The sequence below is a fragment of the Felis catus genome, chromosome D1 (assembly GCF_018350175.1).
Source record: "Felis catus isolate Fca126 chromosome D1, F.catus_Fca126_mat1.0, whole genome shotgun sequence".
NCBI lineage: Eukaryota > Metazoa > Chordata > Mammalia > Carnivora > Felidae > Felis > Felis catus.
The window spans coordinates 65763096-65788058 of NC_058377.1; the positions used below are offsets into that span (position 1 = coordinate 65763096).

Below are 24963 nucleotides of genomic sequence, written 5' to 3' on the forward strand. Positions count from 1 at the left end.
AGAGCTTTTACCCTTACTGTATACATTTCTGTACCACTTGAAACATACGCTAATTTGGTAATGGAAAACTAAATAAAAAATATTTTAAAGGAAAAATGTAATGGTTCCATCTGTCCTCCCAGTGATTCAAAATGTTTTTGGGAGCTCCTTTCTGCTGACATTGAAAGTAATTTCCAAAAAGAACTATCCTAGGCATGTCTCCACTGTATATACCATCCAGAGTTCAGAAAATACCAGTAAGCTTGGGATTTATGATGTTCAAATAATCCAGGAATATAAGGAACATACGACAAGCTCCCCCTGGCCCCCCTCACTCACTCCCTGCCCCTTTGCCCATGGCATGTGTCTTCTGGGAAAACAAACAAACAAACAAACAAAAAAAAACACCTTTCTAATTAACATATGCAGCCCGTTCTTATACACACCTTCTCCCTTCACCAAGGAAGAAATTTCACTGATAATTCTTTGTGCTGTTTTCTCTACATGGTAAAATCTTCAACACTGCTATCAGGGTGAACCTGATTGGGTTCCATGTGGGCTACAAAATTCATCCATTGCTAGAGGGAGCTCTTGAGACAAGACACATTGCCTCTCAACAACAAATTCAACCTAACTTAGCATGACAAGCATCTCAGGACACATTAATACACACAACAGTGACATAAACCCCGTACCAAGTGTCTTTCACAAGTTGTCATGGTCATGCAGCCTCTGTTTAAATAACTCTTGATCCTCGTTCTTGAGCCTTTTCCATGGGAGCACAGCCATGGTAGTATTAGTAATACTTTAGTTTTGCCTGATTTCTTCACTGGCCACAAAGCTCCCTGGCAAGCCCGTAAGGCCTCTCTCTACCAGAATAGCAAATGGGGAAAGGGGATGCAATTTAGCTCTCAGAGGCCAGCAGGAAGACTGGTCTGCCTGTCCCTGACAGTTTCTGCAACTCACTCCGTAAAGTAGGGCAGCAACAGCCAACTCTCATCACCATTTTGGTACGGAAACGAACTTCTAGAATTTTAAATGAGAACAAACCAACCAGCTGGGTTGTTTCTTAATTTTTTTTTTTCTTTTTAAAAGAGTTAGCTAGAATCAAACTCAAGACTATTTGAAAACCAGCCCCTGGCGGACAATTACACTTGATTTTATACTTGATTTTTACTTCGTTTTGAGAAAGCAACAGAGTTGGGGTTATTGCCCACAACTCTTCTGAATGAGTGCCCTGGGCTCAGCTTTGCTTCTTGAAAAACACTGGCTTATTACTCCTTAGCACAAGCCTCATTTCTAGGGCTTTGTGATTCTAATGCCACTTGAGAAAGGACAGCAATTTTTCTGGAGGGGTCTGGTTATCAAAATTCACCTTACTTGAGACCAGACCACAGGCTTGGAGTCAGACCATCAGTGTGATCTAGAGCCAAAGAACCTGGCCTTCTGAGCTCCAGATCGTTCCTCTGTTCAGTGGAGATAATAAGACCTACCTGGTAAGATGACTGGGTTAAAGGAGATACTACAGATACTGTGCTTAACGTCGTACTTGTGTCAGATGAAAACTCAGTAAATCATTACCATGATTATTATAATGTGAGACTATAAAGTGATTACCTATAAAGCTAGACTCTCACATTATTGCCCAAAACTGCTCTTCTTCACCAACAAATCTCAAGACCGACCACCCTTAAACCTCCTGCCTAGAACTTCATCAGAGAAATAGAATTGGCGTAGTTCAAATGCTGGGTCTCAAACTTAATTCTGAAACACTCACACAGACACACCCATATATGGAACTGACACTACTAGGAGCCTTGGACTGAAGCTCAGGGATCTCATTAGGCTGCCAAGTGCCCCCCCACCCCAGCCTTGCCTCTACACAAAACTATGGTCAGGAGATTGTTCATTGCCAACACTGTTCATTGCCAACATCAGTCGAGCCAGAGGGAGACAATGGGGAACTGACAGTGGAGCATGCAGAAGGCTCAAGGGTGCCTTACACCCATAGTCCTGCCCCTTGCCTGGGACCACAAGGCTCTGAAGATCGTCATCGCTCAGACCCTTTAAGGTCAGCACTCCCTCTTGTCATCAACCCTACCTCTTCCTTTCCATCCCTCAATCCAGCATTTATTAAGTGCCCACCAACAAGCCAGACACTGTACCAGGTGCTGGGGAGCTCCTGGTCCAGCAGGTACATCAGACACCAACATATAGATCCCAAGTAAGAGTGGTGTCTAGGGTGTTCTCTGGAGTGAGTCCAGAGAGGGAGAATAGGCCACACTTTGGGTTACCCTTAGTCTTCATGGAGATCGAAACAATTCTATTAGCGAGAAGGTCCTGGCCAGCAGGTCACTCACCACATTGGTGTCCTGCATGGCCCTGGCCCACTCCGCAGGACTCTACTCGGTGTTCAGATGTTCTGGGAGACTTTTTTGCCACTTCAAGGTCCATGCCTGAGAGCTGGAGGTGAAACTGCTCCCTGTGGGCAGCCTTCCGGAGTGCGCGGATGGCTTTCCGGAGCCGCTTCTCAGTTCGCTTTACGATGCAGCTCAGGTCACAGGAAGCTACGGGAATGAGAGGGACAGCAGTGGGGAAGGAGGTCAGGCTGCAGGATATGAGGATGTCCAGACACCAGCTGCAGGACCCACCAACACCCGCTGTTCCCTGTGGACAGAGTGGGGGGACACCTGGGGCTGGGCACCTAGCAGGCTGGGCAGCATTTGATTCCAACAGAAATTTGTTGACCAAAACCGAAGCTTTGAGTTTTTATGGAGCAGATTAAATCATGAGGTTCCAAACCAATTCAGTCTAGTTTGGGAGTGAAAAAAACCAAAAAACAAAAAACAGGAGATACTTCAGTGGTTGCAGTACTTTTTTCCCCCAAGAATGATGAAAAGTGAAAGGCAAAAGAGTAAGGAGCAAGCTGTGAGCAGCCTGACACCAAAGACTGTGTTCAAACCAACCTGTCACCTCCTTTTGGTTAGTTTCAAGTTCAAACTCAACAGTGATAAACATTTCCTTAGTGGCGCTTGGTCGGCCAGGGGCTCCTGGGACTTGCTTGCCAGAGCTGCATGTAAGGTTTGCGTAGCGGAAGCTCTCTTTTACTGAGCTGTGCTTCTCTGTATGAAGAAACAAAATTATCGGAAGCCAGATCCTGGCAAAGCACTCAGTTGAACATTCGCTAGAGCTCAGTAAACATTTCATTAAAACAACTCTCAAGGGACTAAGTGATTAACTCCAGATGCCAAGACGTTGCAGCTAGGAGCACGATGACATTTTAAATTCAAAGAGCCAGTATTGCCTCCTATATAACTTAACAATTTAGCCCTTGAAAATTATTTGCATGGGTGAATGCTAGATGTTTCTGACTGACCAGCCACATATGTGGAAGACAGGGCACCAGGGTCGCCTTGCATTCCTAACTGACAGTCTGCTAAGGTGTGCTCGTGTTCTCACAGTTGGTTTCCTTAGAGCTGGACTGTGATGTACCAAGCAGGGGCTGAGCCTTCAAACAGGGAACGAGCGTAAAAGTAGAAAGAAAACCAACTCCTGCTTTCAGGCAAACTGACCTTGGAGTAATTCTAACCTGAAGGGGAAGCTGGAAAGCACATTAACAGTGAGGTCTCATTTTGAAATAACCAGGAGCAATATACGGCACAAAGCATCTAGAGAACCAAATAATATCATGAAGGCATCTAGGGTGGGAGGGAAAGTGTTGTGTAAGGCAAGGCTCTGCACATCCCTATTCCAGACTCTGGCCATCTCTCCTCCTCCCCTCCCCATGGCTTCCAGTGTATATTTTAACTAATGGCTGTTAACCCAAACCACATTATCATCCACACAACTGATTTGTCTGATTTTTAAAATTTTAATGTTTATTTATTTTTGAGAGTGAGAGAGAGAGAGACAGAGCACAAGTGGGGGAGGGGCATGGAGAGAGGGAGACAGAATCCGAAGCAGGCTCCAGACTCCGAGCCCAACCTGGGGCTCGAACTCACCAACCGTGAGTGACCTGAGCTGAAGTCGGAGGCTTAACTGACTGAGCCACCCAGGTGCCCCTGATTTATCTATATTTTAAACTCTTACTTTACTCAACTGATGTATCATCTGTATCATATTTTTCTTCAACACTACAAGGATGTTCAAAGCAATGGGTGATCAGGAGCCAAAGGAAGGAGGAGGAGGCAGATTAATTCTCCCTCACACCTAAATTTCCCCTAAAAATCCATCTTACCTTTTCAAAAGGCTAATTTCAAATCTCAAACTAAACAGTCATTTTGAATATTTCTCTCCTTCAATTTTCCCAAATCTATATTTTAAACTTTTTATTTTGTAATAAGTTTAGATTTACAGATAAATTGCTCAGATAGAACTGAGAGTTCCCGTATACACTTGGTTGTTTCCCCTAACGCTAACATCTTACATTAACATGTATATTTATCAACACTAAGAAATTAACATAGTATAATACCATTAAAGAAACTAAAGACCAAGTCTCTTTTAAAATAATGCTTTTTCCCTCTGATCTAAAAGTATAAATGCTCACTGTGGAGAATTTGGAAAATGCAAAAAAAAAAATTAAAAATTAAAATCTCCTGCATCCTCCCACCTAGTTATTACTACTACTGATGAAATGGTGAGTTTCCCTTCTTTTCCATCTAGTCCCACTTTTTCTTACATAGTTTGGGTTGTTTAGATACACAAAATCTTACTCTCCCCTTCTCCATCTTAGCATTTTATTATAAGAACATTTTCCTATGTCATTAAACATTCTTTGGAAACACATGATTAATAGCTGCATAATATCCCATCAAATGGGGGGCACCTGGGTGGCTCAGTCGGTTAATCGACTGATCTCAGTTTCAGCTCAGGTTATGATCTCATGGTTCATGAGATCGAGCCCCATGTTGGGCTCTGTGCTGACAGCACAGAGCCTGCTTGGGATTCTCTCTCTCCCTCTCTCTCTGCCCCTCCCCTGCTCGCATGCACGCATACACACATGCACTCTCTCTCTCAAAATTAAACAAATAAACTTTAAAAAAAATCCCATCAAATGGAGGTACCAAAATTAATCTCAATTAGTTTCTTAAAAAAAAAACAGGCAAAAGTGACTACAGTGAGAGCTTTGTTCATTTGTATGATTTATTAGAGGTAAACTAAGGAAAGAAGCATCTCTAATCCATGAATCCTGATTTTTTTTAATCTCTAAAATTATTCTATGAAATAATACTGGAAATGTGAGCTGCGGAAGGAGTGTTGCGTTCTGTTCTCTAAAAGGCCAGTTCTACTTGGATGGTGTTTGTTCTGCTGAAGCTAATGGAGTCCCTGCCTCCAAAGACTGGATCCAGCAGGAAAGCTGGATATTACATCTTAGTTCATCAAAGATTATCCTGAGCCAAACCTCTTTCATTTCTTTGGCTTAAGTGACTCTAAAATCTAGAAAATTTAACCCAATATGATCACAAATTGACAATGCATCTTAAAGTCCTTATTGATTCCTGTGAACTCATATGTTACCCCAGAGCTTTACCATCTGTACCTGGCAAAGGAAACCCTGAAGTATAACTCCAGAACTATACAGAGGTACTAGGTTAGCTCCTCTTCTTCCTGCGAAGAGAGTCCTTGCAGGTTCTGGACTGTTCAATCCCATCTGAAGGGCTCGGCTTGTTACAGGCCCTTTTCCCAACAGGCAGGCAAGCTCCCTGCACCAGCCATCTGATTCCATACCTGGTAGTGCTGGCCGCAGACCCTCGGGAAACCGCTCAGCCTTTTTCAAACTACACTTGCCTTCATTTAGTTTAAAGGTTACACTTGTCCTGATGGTGGCGACATCTTCAGAAAGAAACAAGTGAGAGATGTTATCTTCAGAGACAAAGGAATGGAAATACCTGGTGGGTAGTGGCAAGCTATCCGTAGGCTATACACTGCACACCCTGAGCTCCTCTCTTACTCTGAGACCACAAAAGATTTGGATCATGGAGTGCCCGTTACCCTGAGGCTGGGAACACCAGGAGCCTCCTAAGAGTTACACTTATCCCTTCATCTGAAGTGAATCCTGTGTTCGAATATAATAAAGAGAGACCCTAAAACAACCTGAACGCTGAGATGAACCATGAAGTCACTTTTATGCCTTCCCAAGAAAGAAGACCAGAATCTCCTAGTTCAAATTTAAACAAGACTGCTGATGGAAATGGTGAAGGGCAGATTCTCCTGGATAAGTCTTTCCTGGGAGGACAAGGTTGGGGGAGCAGACAGGGATGGCACTCACTAAGTGTGGCTAGGATGTTCAGGGTCTGGGGAAAGCGACAGTCCCACTTTTAGGGCTTCTTGTGCAAAATTCTGCTCTCCCTCCCACAATCAGTCTTAATCATATGTCAAGTTCTGGAGCCAAAGACCAGGATTCATGCTTTAGCTCTCTGACTTATGATGAGAACTTAAGCAAGTTACTAAAGCTCCCTAAGCCTCAGTTTCCTCATTTGTAAAACAGACAAAATTGGGGTACTTACATGAGGATTATGTAATCCTTATGAGGATTAAATGAGATAATAAAAAAAAAAGTTTATCCTACCGTCTGGCACAAAGTAAGAACTGAATGACTATTAACTATTTGCTTGCCCATCCTGGGGGTGGCCTAAATTTCCAAGTACCCATCACTGAGGGATTTGGTGAAACAGACCATGATATCTGTTCTGACTGGGTCCAAATGTTAGGCAAGAGAGGCAGTGAAGGATGATGTTTACGACTCTAGATCTAGACTTCTGGTTAAAATCCTGGCTCCACTATTTCCTATCTGAGTCACATTGGGTATATCATTTCACCTCTCTGAACCTCAGTTTCTTCATCTGGTTAATGAGGATAATAGCAAAATTGTGCCGAGGGTTGCAGTGTGGATTAGATCAGATAATACAAGTAATACAGAGGTTGGTATGTTTTAACTGCTCAATAAATATATTCGAGTATTATTACCAGCTAGCTCTGCTCATATATGTAATACAGACACCAGGAACTATTTGCTCATTCAAATATTCTCATGACATAATCATAGAGATATCTAAATTGAGGAGGACAAGGCTACTTAAAAGCTTTAAATTTCATTCTTTGTCTTTTGACAAACGAGAAAGTGTTCAGGCCTTTTTCTCTGGAGAGAATCCTTGTGCCCCGTCATGCCCATGTCTATCTCTACCAACTCCATGTGCTCCAGGCACACATTGCCTTCTGGGCCTTTGAGGTGCTCTGGGGTACAGGGAGTTTGAGAGACCCGAACCTCCAGATCTCAGAGTTCTGTGCACCTCTGCCCAAGATGACAACCCACCAGGGCTGAACACAGAGCATCCTAGCACACGGTGGACAGTCAGTAAGTATTTGTTACACAGTGAGTCAGTTTTCAGGCACCAAGGCTGTGGGCAAGAACATCCTGTAACGCACTCACAGCAATGAGGAGATTAAGAGAAAAGAAAATAAAGCCAACGCCCAGAACTGCACCTCAAGAATGAAGCCCATTTAACACAGTGAACCCCAGAGAGAACACGCAGATTTGGTAATTACCCCCGAAAGCAGAGTCATTGGATTTTTGCTGTTTGCTCCTGAGAGAAGAGGAAGAGCCGCAGGTGACAGAGTAGGCCTCTTGCAGTCCTGACAGACAGAATGTGGGTTGTCAACATGAAAGCAAGGTTAAGGTCTCTCCTGGTAGGAGCTAATATCACCCCCCACCTCCCATTCCACGTGGACCACTTGACAAATGCTCAGCATATGGGTGTCGAGGCATGGGCCTCTGGTGGTCAGGGGGCAGCTGGTCAAACACCTGGAAATCCTTTGAGGGTGTTTAACACCTAAAGGCCAGGAAGGCCTGGTTCTGGCATGAGGACTTGCCCCAGGGACTGAGACCCACTCACCTGAAGAGAGGTGAATGCCAGAGTGACATCTGAGGAAGCATCTGTCTCCTCCACCACTCCTACCGCAATGCAGGGACACATGGGGTGATACACTAGTGGGCAGGACCCCCTTCACTTCTAGACAGGACAAAAAGCAGACACTTATAGAAAGAGAAGGACACTTCCAGGCATGATAAAGGCAGCTGAGTTCCAGACATCCAAGGCCCCAAGAAAAGAAGGTGGAACTGATACCCAGCACAGAACACAAGACACAGGGCGCCATGTCCCTCCAAGGTAAGGAAGCTATTTGTATGCTATTTTTTTCCATGCAGAAAAGCAACCAGAAAAACAGAAGTGCTCCAACCTACACAGAAGCACAGAAGGAAACACCAAAGAGCCTGTAAAGTATCTCCTGTTTTTGAACAATTTAAAGAATGGCTGCTGCTGCTGAGGGGAGAAGAATCAGTGAAGGGATGGTCAAGTGAACTCCGGGCCCAGTTGGACATGGGAGAGAGTTGCCAGTGGCAGTGTGAGCCCGCTGACTGTGAGCCTCGGTACCCCTTACCCACACAGTCTTTTTTATTCCAGTGGAGCTTGTATGCAGAGTGGCATCGGCATTCATAGCTGCCCACAGTGTTCACACAGACCTGCTGACAGCCTCCATTGTTGACGCTGCACTCGTTGGTGTCTGTGGAACAAAACACTCTCCTGTCACAGCAGCCCATGGATGACCGGGCTGGCGCTGTCCCTCCCTTGAGGAAGTCACATGGTTGAACTCACTAAACAAAGGGAAGGTGCTAACTGCCTTCAGGATGTGCACCTGGCACCAGCAGACCCCACTCCCCACTCAGTGGATTTCCTGGCATAGGCCTCGCCAGGATGGTCTCAAGTTCCGTTCTTGACCAAACATTTCCCCCATTCAGGATACTCAGAAGGGGGGCACACTCTACTTTCAGATGTCCAAGCTCAAGCACTGCATAGCCCATCCTCCTGGGCTACATACCAAGGGAGATAGAATTAGGATTCTTCACTTGACAGTTCATATTCAGTAGGTGGAATATAGAAAAGGAAAATGACTTGCACTAATTCCCATCAACCTGAGACTGAGTCTAGGTTGGAAGGTGGTCCATCAAAAACGCAGACACACATCCATATTCAGGGAATATTTTCTTGAATATATTCTTGGTGGACTGGAAAAGTACATTTTTAGCCATGCCAAGGATGTATCGAAAAGAAGAGAGACAATACTATCTATACCAAATCCCACTACGCTCCATTCTTATTATGTATAGAACACAAGGATTGGGCAGGAAGTATTTAGGCCAGTAGTTCCCAAATATTCGGATACTCAGTAATACCTTTAAGAAGCCCAAGTCATTCAGAATTGTGGGGGGAGTCATTTGATGTCAAATCTTATTTATGCCATAGTCTACATGAGAATAAGGACAAATGACATCATAACATGCTGCTACATGGGCACAGCACAGAGAGATCAAGTCGACGGTCCCACTCCCAGCTCAAAGACCTGTCCAAAGACCAGCTCCAAGCTTTAAAAAGTCTTTTCAGCTAGTTCCTGTGCACAGCAAGGCTGTGGAATTGGTTGGTGCCCTGAGGACTGTGACTTTCCTATCCACTGGGAAGTTCCAACAGACAGGATATCAGCTCCTGAGAGACCCTTCCACTGAATACAACTATGTCAATAAAGTCAACAAAGAATTCACAGTTGATTAGCTCACTTCTTCTCTCTACTCCATTTCACACTCAACACGTTAAAGGGATCAGTGTGATAGATTTCCCTTAGCAGATGTTTCCCTTGAGTTGATGAAGTCACTACGACTATACAGGGACTAAAACATCCCATTCACTCCCCAATATAGGAAAATTGACCCTGATCTGGAGAAACCTTGGGAGCTAGGCCTCCCCTGCAGGCCCAGGTTCACCTGACTCTAGAGGGACATTCTGCTCACCTCCACAGTGGGTGAAGCCATAGAGGGTGTACCCTCTGTTGCAAGCACATGCAAATGTGCCAGGGTGGTTGATGCAGCTGTGGTCACAGGTCCTATCCAAAGAGCATTCATCCACATCTGTAATTGTCAAAGGGAGAGGGGAGCTGAAACCAACTCTGAGGGATGAGTGGAAAGAGCATTTGTAATTCCACCTATTGACTGACAACAAAAACAACATAAACAGAATTTTAAAAGTATCAGTTCTCTTGCTCACTTGTGTTTAGACAATGTTGGGCAGCCTATAATAAGTATACTCACAACCAGAATCCTTATTTCCAAATTCTGTTGCAAACTGCACTTGTCTTTAAGCTCAGTTGGTCTTTCTCACATGCCTATTTGCAGAGCTGAGTAATTTAAAATATTTAAATGAAGCTAAATGAGACAGCATACCTTAAAAGGGTTTGTAAACTATAAGGTGCAACCCACACATTATTGTTGTTATATTACTATTGGTAAAACAGCAGTACTAATTATATAAGCTCTAGCAAATTGAAAGGAGAAAACAGCTGGGTTGGAGATAAATCTGGTTCCTGTCTTTCCAGAATTAGTCTTCTGGCCCCAGGAGTCCAATTTATCCTCGGTTTTAATGTCCTCTGCACTAAAAGAATGCATGAACACAAACATCCTCAGTGAGTTTCTATTGCAGACACGAAAATTTGGTGTTTAAGCTCCAAACTGGATCCTCTTGGCCAATCCCTTGGCTTTGTTCTTCTGCCATGGTTCAGCCCCACAAGGCCCCTCCTGTCCTGGTTCAATGTGGAGGCATTGCTGGCTTCAGCTGAGGTCCTGGAAACTAGCCTCAGGAGGCTGCCTTTGTCGATTTAATCATCTCTTCTTCCCTGGTCTGGTCTTCACATCTTTCCTGTAGACTAGAATTTCAGTGCTTCATTTCCTCAACTCTTTGGAGGGTTTTTTTTTTTTTTAAATAGAGTTATGACTTGTGTCTCCAAATGGATAAACCAGGACCAGTACAGAACTCAGTGGAAGCCAATTAGCCCAGAGCTAGATCTCTTTTTCAACACCAAATGTGCCACAAGAAACTATGTTAATAAAAACCAAACATTTGGAAGGAACTGGAGGAATGAAAAAATGAAATTAGAAAGGGCAAATTCTTACAAAATCTCTTCATCATTTGCTTTTCCCAGAAATCTTGGCAATTTCCTCAGTAAATTTGTTCTGTGAAAATATTTGTTCTGATCAGTGAAAAATAGGAAAAAAGTCCATTTCTTCCCTAGTAATTGATGTCACTCTCTGAATTCTGTGATTAACATCAACCAGTTGTTGGGAATGTGGACTTGTTCAGTAGCTGGCTTTGGCTGCGCATGATGGGCTGTTGCTTTGCCAAAAATAATGAGATCACTTTTCTAATTCCTTTTTAATGTGTTTACACAGCTTAAACAGTATTTCTTGCCCTATACATTAGGAAACATTATGTGCAACATCAAATTTGCTTTCCAAGTCAAATAGAAGAAAGCCATGCAATACTCATCTAGAATGATCTTGCTGAATTTAAAGGGGGCTATACTTGAACTGCCTGACAAATTATGTATTAGGAGGAAAAAAAAAAAAAAAAACAAGAGAGAAACCTAACTCATACCATAAGGCTAAAAGAAGGTAATGTTCCATTTTTATTACCTAAAGTGAAATCAGATATTATTTTCTGATTTTAATTTAATTCTGGGATTTCTAACAAAATAGGCTGTTCTTATTTCCAGAAATGGAACAAGAATACATGACAGCACATCTTTCCTGAAAGCTATTTCCTATATATCCACAGGGCATAAAAGGTGCTCATCTGAAACTAGATATGATGCTTCTCACCCAACAAAGCTTACTCCCATCCATAAGAGTTATTAATATCAACAACTGCTCCCTAAAGATGCTCCCTTATCACACCTCTTGTGTGGGAGGAAAGCATGTAAGAGGGGGTCTGCAATCCTGCCCGAGGACCCACCAGCCTTGCCTCCACTCAATTCCCCTTCCCTCTCCACCGTCCCTCTCCCCAAGCACCAAAGGCTGGTCATTAAAACAAGGGCTATAAGGAAGAGATCAACTGGTACATGACCTTGATTATGGGTTGACCCCAACTTTTCGCTAGGAAAAGGTAAGGTATGTTAACTCAGTCTACATACTTTTTCCACCAAGTTTTATTACAAAATCCTCAAAATTAAAGGAAATTTTTAGAAGAGAAAAATTCTTCATAATCTCAACACCCTAATGCAACCCTGTTTACACTCTGTGATCCATTCCATTTCTAGCAGCCAGCTCTGCTGTAATCACACCAGATGGATTCTTTAAGGTGTTCTCTAATCGTTAATACTTGTGAGCTACATTGGTGTTTTTACTCTACCAACAGATGAAATAAGTGAAGCATGGACTGGAGGTTGGATTAATGACTCCATCAAGAAGCCCAATGAGCCAGTCTCTGCCAAAGTGGGGTTTCGTCTTCTCTGCTCCAACCAGCGGGCATTGCACAGCACAGCTATGTTTCAGCACATACCTTGGCAAGACTTCTCATCTGTTAATAATTTAAATCCCTTTCTGCAGCTGCAGTCAAAACTGCCCACGGTGTTTTTGCAGAAATGATCGCAACCTCCATTGCGGGTCTGGCACTCATCAATATCTGTAACAGGTAAGCATCGGCAAATCAGAGAGCGATACTTGCCTGGTTTTCCACAAATCCCTGAAGTGCTATTGTGTGCGTGCTTCATTACTCTCTGAAACAAAAACAGACCCATAAAAGCGTTTAAGGATGTTTGCTGATGTTTTTAATCTTACACATGTTTTCTAGTCTGGCTTAACTGATTTGGAAAGACAAGTGTCTTGTCCCTTGAGAACTCTGACTTGTGCTACCCTGGACTAGCATTAAGGACACATATTATGGGAAAGAATGGTGATGTCCTATTATAGTTTCATTCCTGCCCTGCTCTCTCAAGATAAGATGGCTTCCTTGGGCATACTTTCCATTCCAGTTTAATGCTTCAGTTTATAAGGAATTAGAACATTTGCTTTGGCAAATTACACAACAATCAAGTAGTCTCAATGCTTTTAAATGATTCCTGATACTCAAATTAATCTTATCTTCTCTCAGTTTCATCTGGTAACTGGTTGTCTACTTTTTATCATGTTAAAGAACTAAGCCTTTGTACTCTTGCCCATGAAATGCTAGCAGGTCACTGAGGTATTTATTCATTAGTAAAAGCTAATTTTATAGTTATTCATTATGTTCTCTGGATAATAATCTTGGCTGTTATTTATAAATAGTCTCTAGATTGTTATTTATAAGATGTTGATATTATCACCTGCAAATGAATGTTTTCTTGAGCTTCCACCTTTTTCTAATAAGGCCCTACCTGAAATGGGTCATCTGATGCTTGCTGAAGCTGACCTTCTCAATAGTTAGTGTAATTAAGTTGGTTCTAATTAAGCTTGCTCAATTATAACCTTCCACTAGTCCAGGGAAGAAAAGCTTCGATCAATATGAATCATAAGCAAATCCGGAATCACTCAGGAGATATGGAGGGGAAGAGCTTCCTTCATCCCCATACATTAGCAGCATGGAGAGGCACAGGCTACCTTTACAAGTCTTCCCATCCAACTGGAGGGTGAATCCAACGGGACAACTGCAATGAACACCTGTTGAAGTATCCTTACAGGTGCGATCGCAGCCTCCATTGTTGACAGCACACGTTTCTGACAAGGAGGTAAGAAAAAGACAGTTAGCTTGCTAAAGAAATGCTGATACAGCTGGGAGGAAAGGATATCGCTGCAGTATTAATAACTGGGAAAGTTCATGAAATCCAAGAAGCATGGTGGGGTACTCACAGTTGTATCCCAAGTCTCTACCACCTGCAGGTGAGCTAAAGAGACAGCAGGTGCAGCTCCTCTCTCCTGTCTAAATAAGTGACATCTCCCAAAGAAGCTTGATACAAGGCTAACAATGTCTCTCTCTCCAACTTGCTGAGCCTTCCCAATCCCCCACTGGCACATTTGAAGCCACTAAAATTTCCTATTGATCCACAGCCAGTGACCTGCTAAGCATGGCTACATCTGGCAAGCTAGATGTGAATGCAGAACAGGGCAAAGGGGGATGTCCCTTCCTCAATCCTGAACCCTCTCCCTTCAATATAATAGGAGAAGCAAGAGAGGGCAAGCTTCCCCTACCCCAACTATTCCCTTGCTGCAGAAGGGAAGTCATTGGACTTCATCCCTGCAACTGCCAATTAACTCAGATTAGAAGTTTACCTTTCGCTGAAAGGAGAAAGACCTGTCAGAAGTGCATGAAAAAATCAGCCAAAGTTGTTAAGTCACAACTAAAGAGATGAGGAACAACAAGCAAATGTCCTTCTAGTTTCACTTACTGCTTTTACTTCCATAGCTACCTCACTGTAGAGCCTTGGGGGGAGAAGCTTAGTTCTAATTAAATAGGACAGTAGAATAGGTATATCTGTTTCCTCTCAAAACCTAACATGAGAGTAAATAGATTTTTTTCAAGTATAAATCCTTGGGGCACCAGGCTGGCTCAGCTGGTTAAGCACCCAACTCTCAATATCAGCTTGAGTTGTGATCTTGCAGTGGTGAGATCAAGCCCTGAAAAGAGCCTGGTGTTGGGCTCTGCACTGTCAGTGAGAAGCCTGCTTGGAATTCTCCCTGTCTCTCTCTCTCTGTCTCTGTCTCTGTCTCTCTCTCTCTCTCTCTCTCTCTCACATACACACAACAAACAAAAAATAATAAAGTATAAATCCTTAAAAAATGGTGTAAAAGAGTATGGAGATTCCTCTAAAAGTTAAAAATAGAACTCCCCTACAATCCAGTAACCACACTAGTGGATATTTACCCAAAAAATACAAAAATACTAATTCAATGGGACACATACACCCCCATGTTTCTGGCAGCATTATTTACAATAGCCAAATTATGGAAATAGCCCAAGTGTCCATCGGTTGATGAATGAATGGATAAAGAAAACATGATACACATACACACACACACACACACACACACACACACACACTGGAATATTATTCAGCCATAAAAAAGAATTAAATCCTGCCATTTGCAACAACACAGATGGAGTTACAATACTCTATACTCCGAAGACACTTAAAATTTTTTTTCATGCTAAGCTAAATAAGTCAGAGAAAGACAAATACCATATGAGTTCACTCATATGTGGAATTTAAGAAAGAAAACAAATGAGCAAAGGACAAAAAGAGAGAGACAAACCAAAAAACAGATTCCTAACTACAGAGAACAATGGATGGTAACCAGAGGAGAGGTAGGTGGGTGGATAGGTGAAACAGGGGATGGGGATTAAGGAGTGCACTTGTGATGGGCACCAGGTGTTGTATGGAAGTGCCAAATCACTATATTGTACACCTGAAACTAATATTACACTGTATGTAAACTATACTGAAATTAAAAATTTTTTAAAGTACAAATCCTTAAGGACAAAGAAAATGGAAGCCAAGACAATATAAATATCCTGGAAGTGGCATATCAGTGGAGGAGCAGTAATGGGCACAGCAGAAAGATAAATCCTAGTGGTCTGCAGAGGGGGTGCCAACAGGTGGTAAGCTCATATGAGCCACAGAACCCAGAAAGGCCTGGGAATTGGAGATACGAAGTTACTCTAGAGGCAGAGGTGAGGAAGGAGTTAAAAATAGGAAGATTGATTATAAGTCTGTGAAAGAAACAGATAAACCCTCAGATCCCCTCCTAAATTTCACAGCCAGGTGACTCCCCTTCCCTATTCGGGCTACAACAGAGAAATTTATCCTCTGGAGAAGTGGGACCAGAGAAGTACTGGGCTCCAGGGTACCAGGAATAACAGAGAGAGAGGAAGAGACACTGTTAGGTAAAAATCTATACCCTGAAAAGAGAGATCTCAAAGTCTTACCACCACCACCATCATCCCAGCTCTGGGAACACTGACAGGCAAGACTATGTCTACTTGGCAGGAGACTGAACTGGCCTGCCCAAGTGAAAAGACATATAGATATTAGCATTTGAAGATCTCCAGATGAAATGGCTAAATCACTGCCTAGTCATCCAAGTATAAAGCCTACCAACTGATAGAATATCCAATTGGCTTTTTAGTATTTCACTATTAAATATGAAAACTCAACCTAGAATCACCAGACAGTTCAAGAAGGCCTTTAATATGAAACAAATGCACCAAATCAAACAAACAAAGAAGAGGGAACTTGGAAGGAACAAAGCTAATACAAGGGAAAAAAAAATAAAAGTTTTGAAAATCTTGTAATTAATTTCCTCAGAGAGATAAGAAAAGCATTCACGAAACATGAATATGTACCTACAACAAAAGACCAAAGTAAAATTCTTGAAAAATTACAGTATGAAAACAGAAATTTAAAAAGAAATCCTTAAGAGGATTAGAAGAAAAAAATGGAAAATCTCCTAGAAATAGAACAAAAATTTAAGAAAGAGAAGAAAATTAGAGGAGTTAAACAGCCAACTAACACAAGTTCCAGAGAGAAAGAACAGAGAATATGGAGTGAAGAAAATTATCAAAGAAAAAATATAAGGAACTGTCTCAGAACTAAAGGACTCAAATATCCATAATGAAAAGGCCAACTGAGTGGCCTTCAGCATAACAGGTGGGAAAAGTCCCATAGTGAGGGTCATTATTGTGAAATTTCACATCAACAGGGACAAGGATAAGACCCTGAAAACATCCAGACAGAAGCTTTCATAGATTCCATTCAAAGGATCAAAAATAAAAATGACTTTAGATTTCTTAAAACAACACTGAATGCCTGAAAAAAATAGAGCACTCACTACTCACAACTTGGAATTCTATACTGAGCTAAATTCTCAATAAAAGGAGAGTAGAAAGGCATTCTCAGGCGTGGAAGGCTTTTAAAAACCTATACCTACCCGTGTAAACTAACAAAAGAGAAGACATGAGGTCTACTGACACAGGAGCATGGTGAAGGGCATTCCCAGGCTGGTGCTAATGGGAAGGCCCAGAGGAGAAGTGTACAGCCAGCCTGAAGAATCAGGCCCCTCCACGGCAGCGAAGCCTCATAAGACACTTTAAAAACATTTTTTTAATGTTTATTTATTTATTTTGAGCGGGGAAGGGGCAGAGACAGAGGGAGAGAGAGAATCCCAAGCAGGCTCCACTCCATCAGCACAGAGCCCAACGTGGGGCTCGATCTCACAAACCGAGAGATCAGGACCTGAGCTGAAATCAAGAGTCAGAAGCTTAACTGGTTGAGCCACTCAGGCGCCCCGGAAGATACTTTTTAAGAAGGAAATGGAGGTGTTGTATGGAAACCAATTTGACAATACATTTCATATACTGAAAAAAAAAATAAAATAAAATAAAAAGAAGAAAATGGAATTGATAAGACAATTGTTGTATTTGAACACATTGAAAGGGTTTTAGAACTCTGCCTGAAATTTGCAAAAGAACTGCTAAGAGGTACTTAGAAAACTAAGCAGAGAAAATAATAATCATAGCACATTATGTGGTTCAGGTGAATCATATTTAGATATTCATAATCACAATGATGTAAATACATAATATTGATTTAAATAGTGATAAAACCACATTAAGGGTATGGGAGAGGGAGTGTATGCATTAGGGGAGAGGGCAGAAGAGAGCTAAAACTTGTTGTGTCCTGGAATAGGAAGTCAAAGTAAATATCTAAAACTGACACATCAAGAAACAAGTGTATAATGTCACAATATACATGAGAAAAAGAGAAATAACTATATATACTTTTCAGAAATATGGTGGAGGGCAAGTTAGAAGAAGAAACAACTAGGAGAAATGAAAATTGTTGCCTTTGTCAAATGGGATGAGGGAAAGGGAAGTTTTGAGGCAAGGAAATGATGTATTTCATTACATGCCTAATAGCACTGATTAAAGTTTTTAAGGTTTTTTATACTACTCGTATGCAGTATTTTAATTTGACGCAATTAAAAATAATTTTAATAGGGTAGAAAAGAGCTCAGAAATGTCACCTGCCTGGTGGCCAATGTCTGCTCAATATATTACCTGTTAAATATAGAAGCTATCAAAATTGGTTTTGTTTAGGCCAAGCCAAGCTTTCTCCAGAATAATAATGTGCCAGAGGATCTGATTGCCACCCACACAGCCACTGCCTCTACTTCTGTTCCCGTCTCCAGCTCCGCTGGCAGATCTGCTGGCAGACCTTCTTATATCCCACAGCCAAGTGCCATTCTTCTCCATTCATCTCTTTTGCCATTAACATGGGCTGAAGTCAGAGAGAAGACGGCTCGGCTGACAAAAACCCAGACAAATCACCATGCTAAGCTAGGGGCTGCCTGCCCAAAGTGCCTCCCTGGTCAGTTAGTTACTCAGAAGGACAGGAACTGACATTCACTGACCACCCACTAAGTGCCAGGCATTGGACTATGGCCACTTTTGCATATTATTATCATAACTGAGCTTCCTGATAACCCTAAGAGGTAGGTTTTATTATATCCGTTTCAGAGAAAGACCAGGAGACCGAGTCGCACAGCCAGTTGGGGGCAGCGCTAGGAGGCTAACTTGCTTGTTCTGATTGCTGGGCCGGTGCCCTTCCCACAATTCTAGAGTCCTTGGATGGTGACTAAGTAACGGCAGTGGGTGAAGAACAGACACAATGTGGCTTGACAGGAGCTGCTGACCCAGGTCCAGCTGGTCTGAGGGTGTAGGGGCCCTGATGTAATACGTTAGGCCCAGGTTCAGGCCTGATGTAATAAGTTAAGGAGGGAAAGGGACAGGACAGTGGCCAAGGAAGAGGGGGCAGTGCCTACCCATGAGCAGCCGCCGTTTCACCCGTTTATCACTGTCCACCACTGATGTGGCATTGCTCTCTGTCACCTCCAGGGCAGCGTCCTCTTGCTCTATAAGAGACGCAAAACAGCACAGTTCTCAGACTGAATGAATCAGATTATTCATCCCCTGCACAACCCCTTCTGCCGAAACCCCAGACATGAGAACAATGTAAGATGTGCCACTCTGTTCCCTCAATAAAAACGTGTTGTAAAGAGGCTCTGCGGGAAACACAGTATGTTGAATGGTCGCAGAGCCTTAGTAAACATTAAATATGGAAAAGATTTTTGAAGCATATTGCAGTGACCAAAGAGACACTAGGGAATGTAAGCTTCAGATTCACTCCAGTACCCTCGGTCCAGGACAAAAAGAACCTGGGGCCTGGGAACCTCTAAAATGGATCTAGCAAAGGACGGACCATGAAGTACAGGATAGCATCCTGACAGAAATAGGCAACATGGGCTTCTGCTGACCATAAGGGCCACTGTGTCATCACAAATGGCTAGCTTTAACTTCATGTCGCCCTGGACCTTTAGGATGTATTGTCCCAGTCTCCAGAGTACCATCTTCAGGAGCCCCCCTAGTCTAGGAGAAGAGAAAGGGCTTTCCATGGTGGCACAGGGAGAGAGGGGACACCCTCCCAGGACTAGACTACTCCCACCACCACATGTAAAGCATCACGGAACCCACCTGGAGGCAAATGCTCTGGAAATACCCTGAATCTGGTGCTAAACACCATTAACAGTTAGGTTCGGTTTTGGGGTTAGGGGTGGGCAGGCTGGGGCAGACCCTCACCAAGTGTAGGGGTCACTCACCGAGGCAGCTCCTTCCGTCTGTGTGCATCTTGTACCCTGGGTGGCAGCTGCACTCCGGGCCTTCGGTGGTGTCCTCGCAGGAGTGCTGGCACCCACCATTCCCATGGTTACAGGTCACTAAGAGGAAACCCAAGCAACACACTGAGCACTGACTTTTCCACAACCAGGGATGGGTTTGCTTCAGAAGATCTCTGCTTGTCATTCAGCAAGTTTTGAACACCTACTGTGTGCTAGGCACAGCACTTAAAAGAAGTAACCCTGACTCAGAGCCAGACGCTGTCTATGTAAACAGATAGTCACAGTATGAATTCAAGAAATGCTGGGGCACCTGGGTGGCTCAGTAGGTTAAGCATCTTGACTCTTGATTTCAGCTCAGGTCACAATCTCATAGTTCGTGAGTTCGAGACCCACATCGGGGTCTGCATTGTCAGTGCAGAGCCCACTGGAGATTCTCTCTCTTTCCCTTTCTCTCTGCCCCTCCCCTGCTCTCTCTTTCTCTCTCTCAAAATAAATAAATAAACTTAAAAAAAAACATTTAAAAAAAAGAAATGCTGAATGACAGATTTGAGCAGTTATACAGGAAAATGGCAACAGGAAGGTAAGAGAGATTATCACTATTTCAGGGGAATTATGCCAAAAGATTCTAGACTACTGCTTTGTTCTATCAGGAGAAGTTTACATATTAATACAGCTATGCTGGGGCTTTAGAAAATGTTCTAGCACTTTACTCTGGAAGAAACAGATAATACTTATTTGTACAAATACGTTAGAATTTCTCTCATCAGATTCTATCTAGATTACTTAGAAGGGAGGGAATGTAGAGGAAATGATGACTGCACACATTTAATGCAACATTAACCAACGATTACAAAGACTGTGTATGAACTCACTGATGATAAGCGAAAAAAAAAAAAGCCAACTCAAAATGATCTATCATCAAACTGAACCGTGGTTACCTCTGGCAAGAGAAATGGGAAAGGGAAGGTTATAGATTTTCTTTACACACTTAGGGCTGTTGAAATTCTTACATAAGCATTTGTAATGTTTCCAATGTGAAAGAACGAAATACATATTTGTGACGTGAGAAAGAAACTGTTCTGTGGTCACAGTGGTGTAAAAATTGAGTATGTCTGAGAACAACTAAATGGGAATATGGAAAAAGTGAAGGGACATGAGGGAAGAGCAAAAAACAAACAAACAAAAACAGTGAAACAGCTGGTTATGTGGTGGAATTCGTCTGTTTTTCTCTTTGTTCTTTCCTCAAGTGTAATTATAATAATTTTTGAGGAAGTGACATCTCAAGAATATTTTAAAATTTAAATTCCAGGTATTCTACTAGCCCCTGAAAAACTGAACTGCCAAAGAGTCTCACTCCACAGGTGAGTCTCCTCTAGAGACATGGGTCCTCCTTGTGAAGGCACCTAGTGGAGCCACTTGGTTCAGCCCACTAGAAGCTCGCAGGGACAGCCTCACTTTTAGGAGTCCTAAGAGTCTGTCAGAATCTATTTCTGGTGGTGGCACCAGCCCTGGTTTGGCAGGTTTAAGAGCTGCACTCTGCTTTGTGATAGAGACAATGGAGAAAAGTCTCTCACCAGAGAAACTACCTCCTCATCTCTTAACCACTCAGGTCAACTCACTGTAAACAACCATCCTCCGCAAACTGCAGGGGAATTATAGAAAGTCCATGGCTTTGGGAAGAGTTGCTAAAGGAAAACCATCCATCTCCTCTGGCATAGATAGTGGTTTAGGAACACCTTTAATGGCAGGTTGTTCCCTATTACCAGTTGGAGTTTCATTATTGTGTTTCATCGTTGTATGGCAGCTGTGTCCAGACTGGGTACACCATTGATCCATCCATTCATAAATAAATGTGTAGTGAGCACATCCTGTGGTAGGCACCAGGGGAAGACTAAGAAGCAAAAATAAGACAAGGTCCCTGACTGTGGGGGCTCACAGCTGGGGAGACAGACACATAAATACACAATTCAAGCCTGGTGTCGTGTGCTATAATTGAGGAATCAACAGTGCTGTGGGAGCCAAAATACAAAATGGCTGCCAGGTCTGTCAGGGCTTCTGGGGAAGTCTAGCAAAGTGCTAAAGAGCCTTCGAGCTAGATCGACACCCGAATCCTAATTGGCCATGTGCTCTCTGTGTGACCTTGTTGCTTTACCTTCTCCATAATTTTCTCAACTAAAAATGAGGATAATAATACTTAGCTCATAGGGTGGTGATATTAAGAATTCAATGGAATTGGTACATCTTTGGACAAGACTTTGCACACAGTAAATGTTCCCCAAAAGTAGCTATTATCCTTATCATTATTAGGCGTTAGGCAGAATATTAAAAATTGAGTGAGAATTCACCAAGCCAGGTGAGGAGGAGGGCTTGGAGAAGGCTTGGAGGCATGCAAGAACATGGGCTGTTCTCCAGCAGGCAAATAGGTCGGTGTTTGGGAAAAGGAGGTGGATGTGGCTTGTACAAGAAGCAGGACCAGGTAGCAAAGAGCTGTGATTGCCAGATGACAACATTTGGTTTCATTCTGTGGGAACAGGGAGACTGGCCCCCAACATTCACAGTCCTCACTCCCAAATTTTATTTCCTTCTGATTGGTTCCCTTAAAAAGTATCATTTCCTTTCCCTATCAGAGACTACCCTTGCGCAGCAAACTTAGTCCTCAGTGAAGGTCAGTATCTTAAGATGGCTGCCTTTCCTGATGTGATTGCTCCACCATGAAGTGGCATTTCTGATCCTGGGCTGCAGAAGACAACCTGTGGAGTAGGATGGTTCCCAGCACAGGCGTGTGCCAGTCTGTACTTACGGATGCAGTCTCTCTGATTCTTGGCCAGCTCAAAACCTGGCCTGCACTCGCAGGCGACACTGCCCTTCGGGGCCTCCTTGCAGATGTGACCACAGCCGTGATTCTGATTCATGCAGCTCAGACCCTCTGCAAAACAGCAGCATGCAGCCAGTGAGCAGGCTGTAAGCACAGCCCTGAGCCCCAGGGGCACTGCAAAAGGCTGGGGAGAGGGGGGACCTGCCTGCCTGGGCCTCCATCAGCCCCACATTTTAAACAAACATGTCATCCGAATCCAGTCAGGTCAATTAACAGAGACATAAAAAATTGTTTATCTCACCCAAGAGATACAATGTCTGAAGTCTCCTAGAGGTAGGAGCCTTCCAAATACACTGAAAAGAAAGCACAAGAGCTCTCTGGGGGGTGTGGAACCACAGCCTGCAGACCCCGGGAACTGCTACCTAGACTCTTACCTCTGCCAGGTTGTTACCCATGCTGACCAAGGATACAAAGAGGGGACAATCTCTCTAAGGAAATCTGCAGAGACGAAGATTCCCAACTGGTTCACATACTCTTGAAGATGATTTTCTGAAAATGTCAACTCCCCTCTCTACCCCAACCAAATCCACACTTTGGAGGGGACTCTGACTACTATCTTCTGGCATCAGCATGTGAACACCAGCCCAGGGGCCTCTCTTCTGTGACCACTCTCACCTAGTCCCTGGGCCCTCCCTCAGCAGGTTCAGAGCATAGCAACAACACAACAGAGAGAACAGAAAGAGACCTCACACATGTGCTGTAAAATCCTTTCCAGGTATACTATCATTTTCATTAGGTCCAATCTTGTGGTAACAGAGCTGGGAAGAAGATTCTTTTCCTGGCTAGTTTAATATGCATTTAAATGATGGGGTCATAACATAATGTATATCTGTGTGGTTTGCCAGAATCCTGCCTCTTCTCAAACCAATTCTTTGAGACCCTGCCACCTGCCAGAACTCTGGAGGAACTCTCATCACACCCAAGAGTATCCTCAAAACCTCTGCTCAGTTTGTACTGCATTATTATATTAAATACATGCCCATGTGATGCTTCTTTGCCTCTGTACAATAAGTGTCTTTGAGAGAAGGTTTTTTTGTTTTCAACCAACAAGACACTCTCTAACACTAGAAGTAGAAATTTAAAAAAAGTTTTTAACGCTTATTTATTATTGAGAGTCAGAGAGAGACCGAACATGAGCATGGGAGGGGAAGAGACAGGGGGAGACACAGAATCTGAAGCAGGCTCCAGGCCATCAGCACAGAGCCCAACGCGGGACTTGAACTCACAAACTGCGAGATCGTGACCTGAGCCGAAGTCAGATGCTTAACCGACTGAGCCACCCAGGCACCCCAAAGTAGCACTGTTTTAAACATGAGTACAAAAAGTTTTCATTCAACTTCTTTAGGATCCTACACTGTTCTGTATTGTGCCCCTAAAATCTTTTGACTTAATTAGAATCAGTTGGTCCTAATTAAGTCAAAAGTCACTTCTCGCTAATTCTCACCATAGAGTCATTGATCTATGCTTAACTGGAATAGCTGATTTAATACAAACAGATGTCATTCCTATTCCAAAAGACAGCGTAACTGTTAATACATCCCATATTCTCTTAAAGCCATTTTGTTTTTTATTTGACAGTTACAAGCTGTTTGAACTCCAGCACTCAGTCTGCTGGAAGTTGCTGAGATTCATTCACCCATGCCAAGGCTGCTGTCAGTTAACACAGAATGGGGCTTGTACTGGATCAGAGCAAAGCTCTCTCTTAGTTCTGGCTGGTGATTTTTGGAAATGTTATTTGCTCCCAATACTGAGACAGCAGAGGAGGTGAGAGCTGTCTCCGGAAGCAGCGCCCTGTCCTCCTAGGAAGGCCCAGCAAGAATTACATTTGTTCATGGATCAACAGAGCATTTGGAATGACAGGCACCAGGAATACCAGGGCTAAACATAACAGTGCCCAAGAAAAGGCAGCAGGAATACCTGCAAAGTACGCTCCCCAAACAGGTCAGCTGCTGCTTCTCTTCACTCTGTTTTCAAGTCTAAGACATTTGCAAAGTGACCTTTACCACCTCAGAGGAGCAATTCACTTACACAAGAAATATTTCATAAGAATTGACTGTAAAAGAAAGAAAGAAAGAAAGAAAGAAAGAAAGAAAGAAAGAAAGAAAAGAAAAGAAAAGAAAAGAAAAGAAAAGAAAAGAAAAGAAAAGAAAAGAAAAGAAAAGAAAAGAAAAGAAAAGAAAAGAAAAAAGAATTGGGGCACCTGGGTGGCTCAGTCAGTTAAGCATCCAATTCTTGGTTTCAGCTCAGGTCAGGATCTCATGATTCATGAGTTCAAGCCCCGCATTGGACTCTGCCAATAGCATGGAGTCTGCTTAGGATTCTCTCTCTCTCTTTCTCTCTCTCTCTCTCTCCCTCTCTCTGCTCCCCCCCCCCCAACTTGCACTGTCTCTTTCTCAAAATAAATAAACTTTTTAAAAAGTTAAAAAAAGAAAGAAAGAAAGAAAGAAAGAAAGAAAGAAAGAAAGAAAGAAAGAAAGAAAGAAAGAATTGACTGTGTCAGATGCCATGGGGATACACAAAAAGTTGCCCCCAATGTCCTATCATATCAAGCCAGACCTAAACTTACCAGGAGGTAATAGAGGTT

At 42.9% G+C, this 24963-nt stretch overlaps 1 protein-coding gene across 5 annotated transcripts in view; it reads right to left on the reverse strand.

Moving 5' to 3' along the window:
- SCUBE2 (signal peptide, CUB domain and EGF like domain containing 2) overlaps nt 1-24963 on the reverse strand; it is a 64486-nt gene that overhangs the window by 22985 nt on the left and 16538 nt on the right. For 3 of the 5 annotated variants that reach the window (XM_023239544.2, XM_023239543.2, XM_006937084.5), the window contains exons 5-16: nt 22305-22430; nt 19487-19603; nt 18653-18742; nt 13436-13552; nt 12360-12482; nt 9821-9937; nt 8419-8541; nt 7875-7991; nt 7528-7614; nt 5710-5814; nt 2946-3101; nt 2340-2546 (exon numbers count right to left, since the gene is read on the reverse strand). In XM_023239544.2, the coding sequence (XP_023095312.1) occupies nt 2340-2546; nt 2946-3101; nt 5710-5814; nt 7528-7614; nt 7875-7991; nt 8419-8541; nt 9821-9937; nt 12360-12482; nt 13436-13552; nt 18653-18742; nt 19487-19603; nt 22305-22430 (1485 nt within the window). The remainder of the gene's footprint in view (nt 1-2339; nt 2547-2945; nt 3102-5709; nt 5815-7527; nt 7615-7874; nt 7992-8418; nt 8542-9820; nt 9938-12359; nt 12483-13435; nt 13553-18652; nt 18743-19486; nt 19604-22304; nt 22431-24963) is intronic. The other 2 variants (XM_023239546.2, XM_023239545.2) reach the window with 1 other exon arrangement.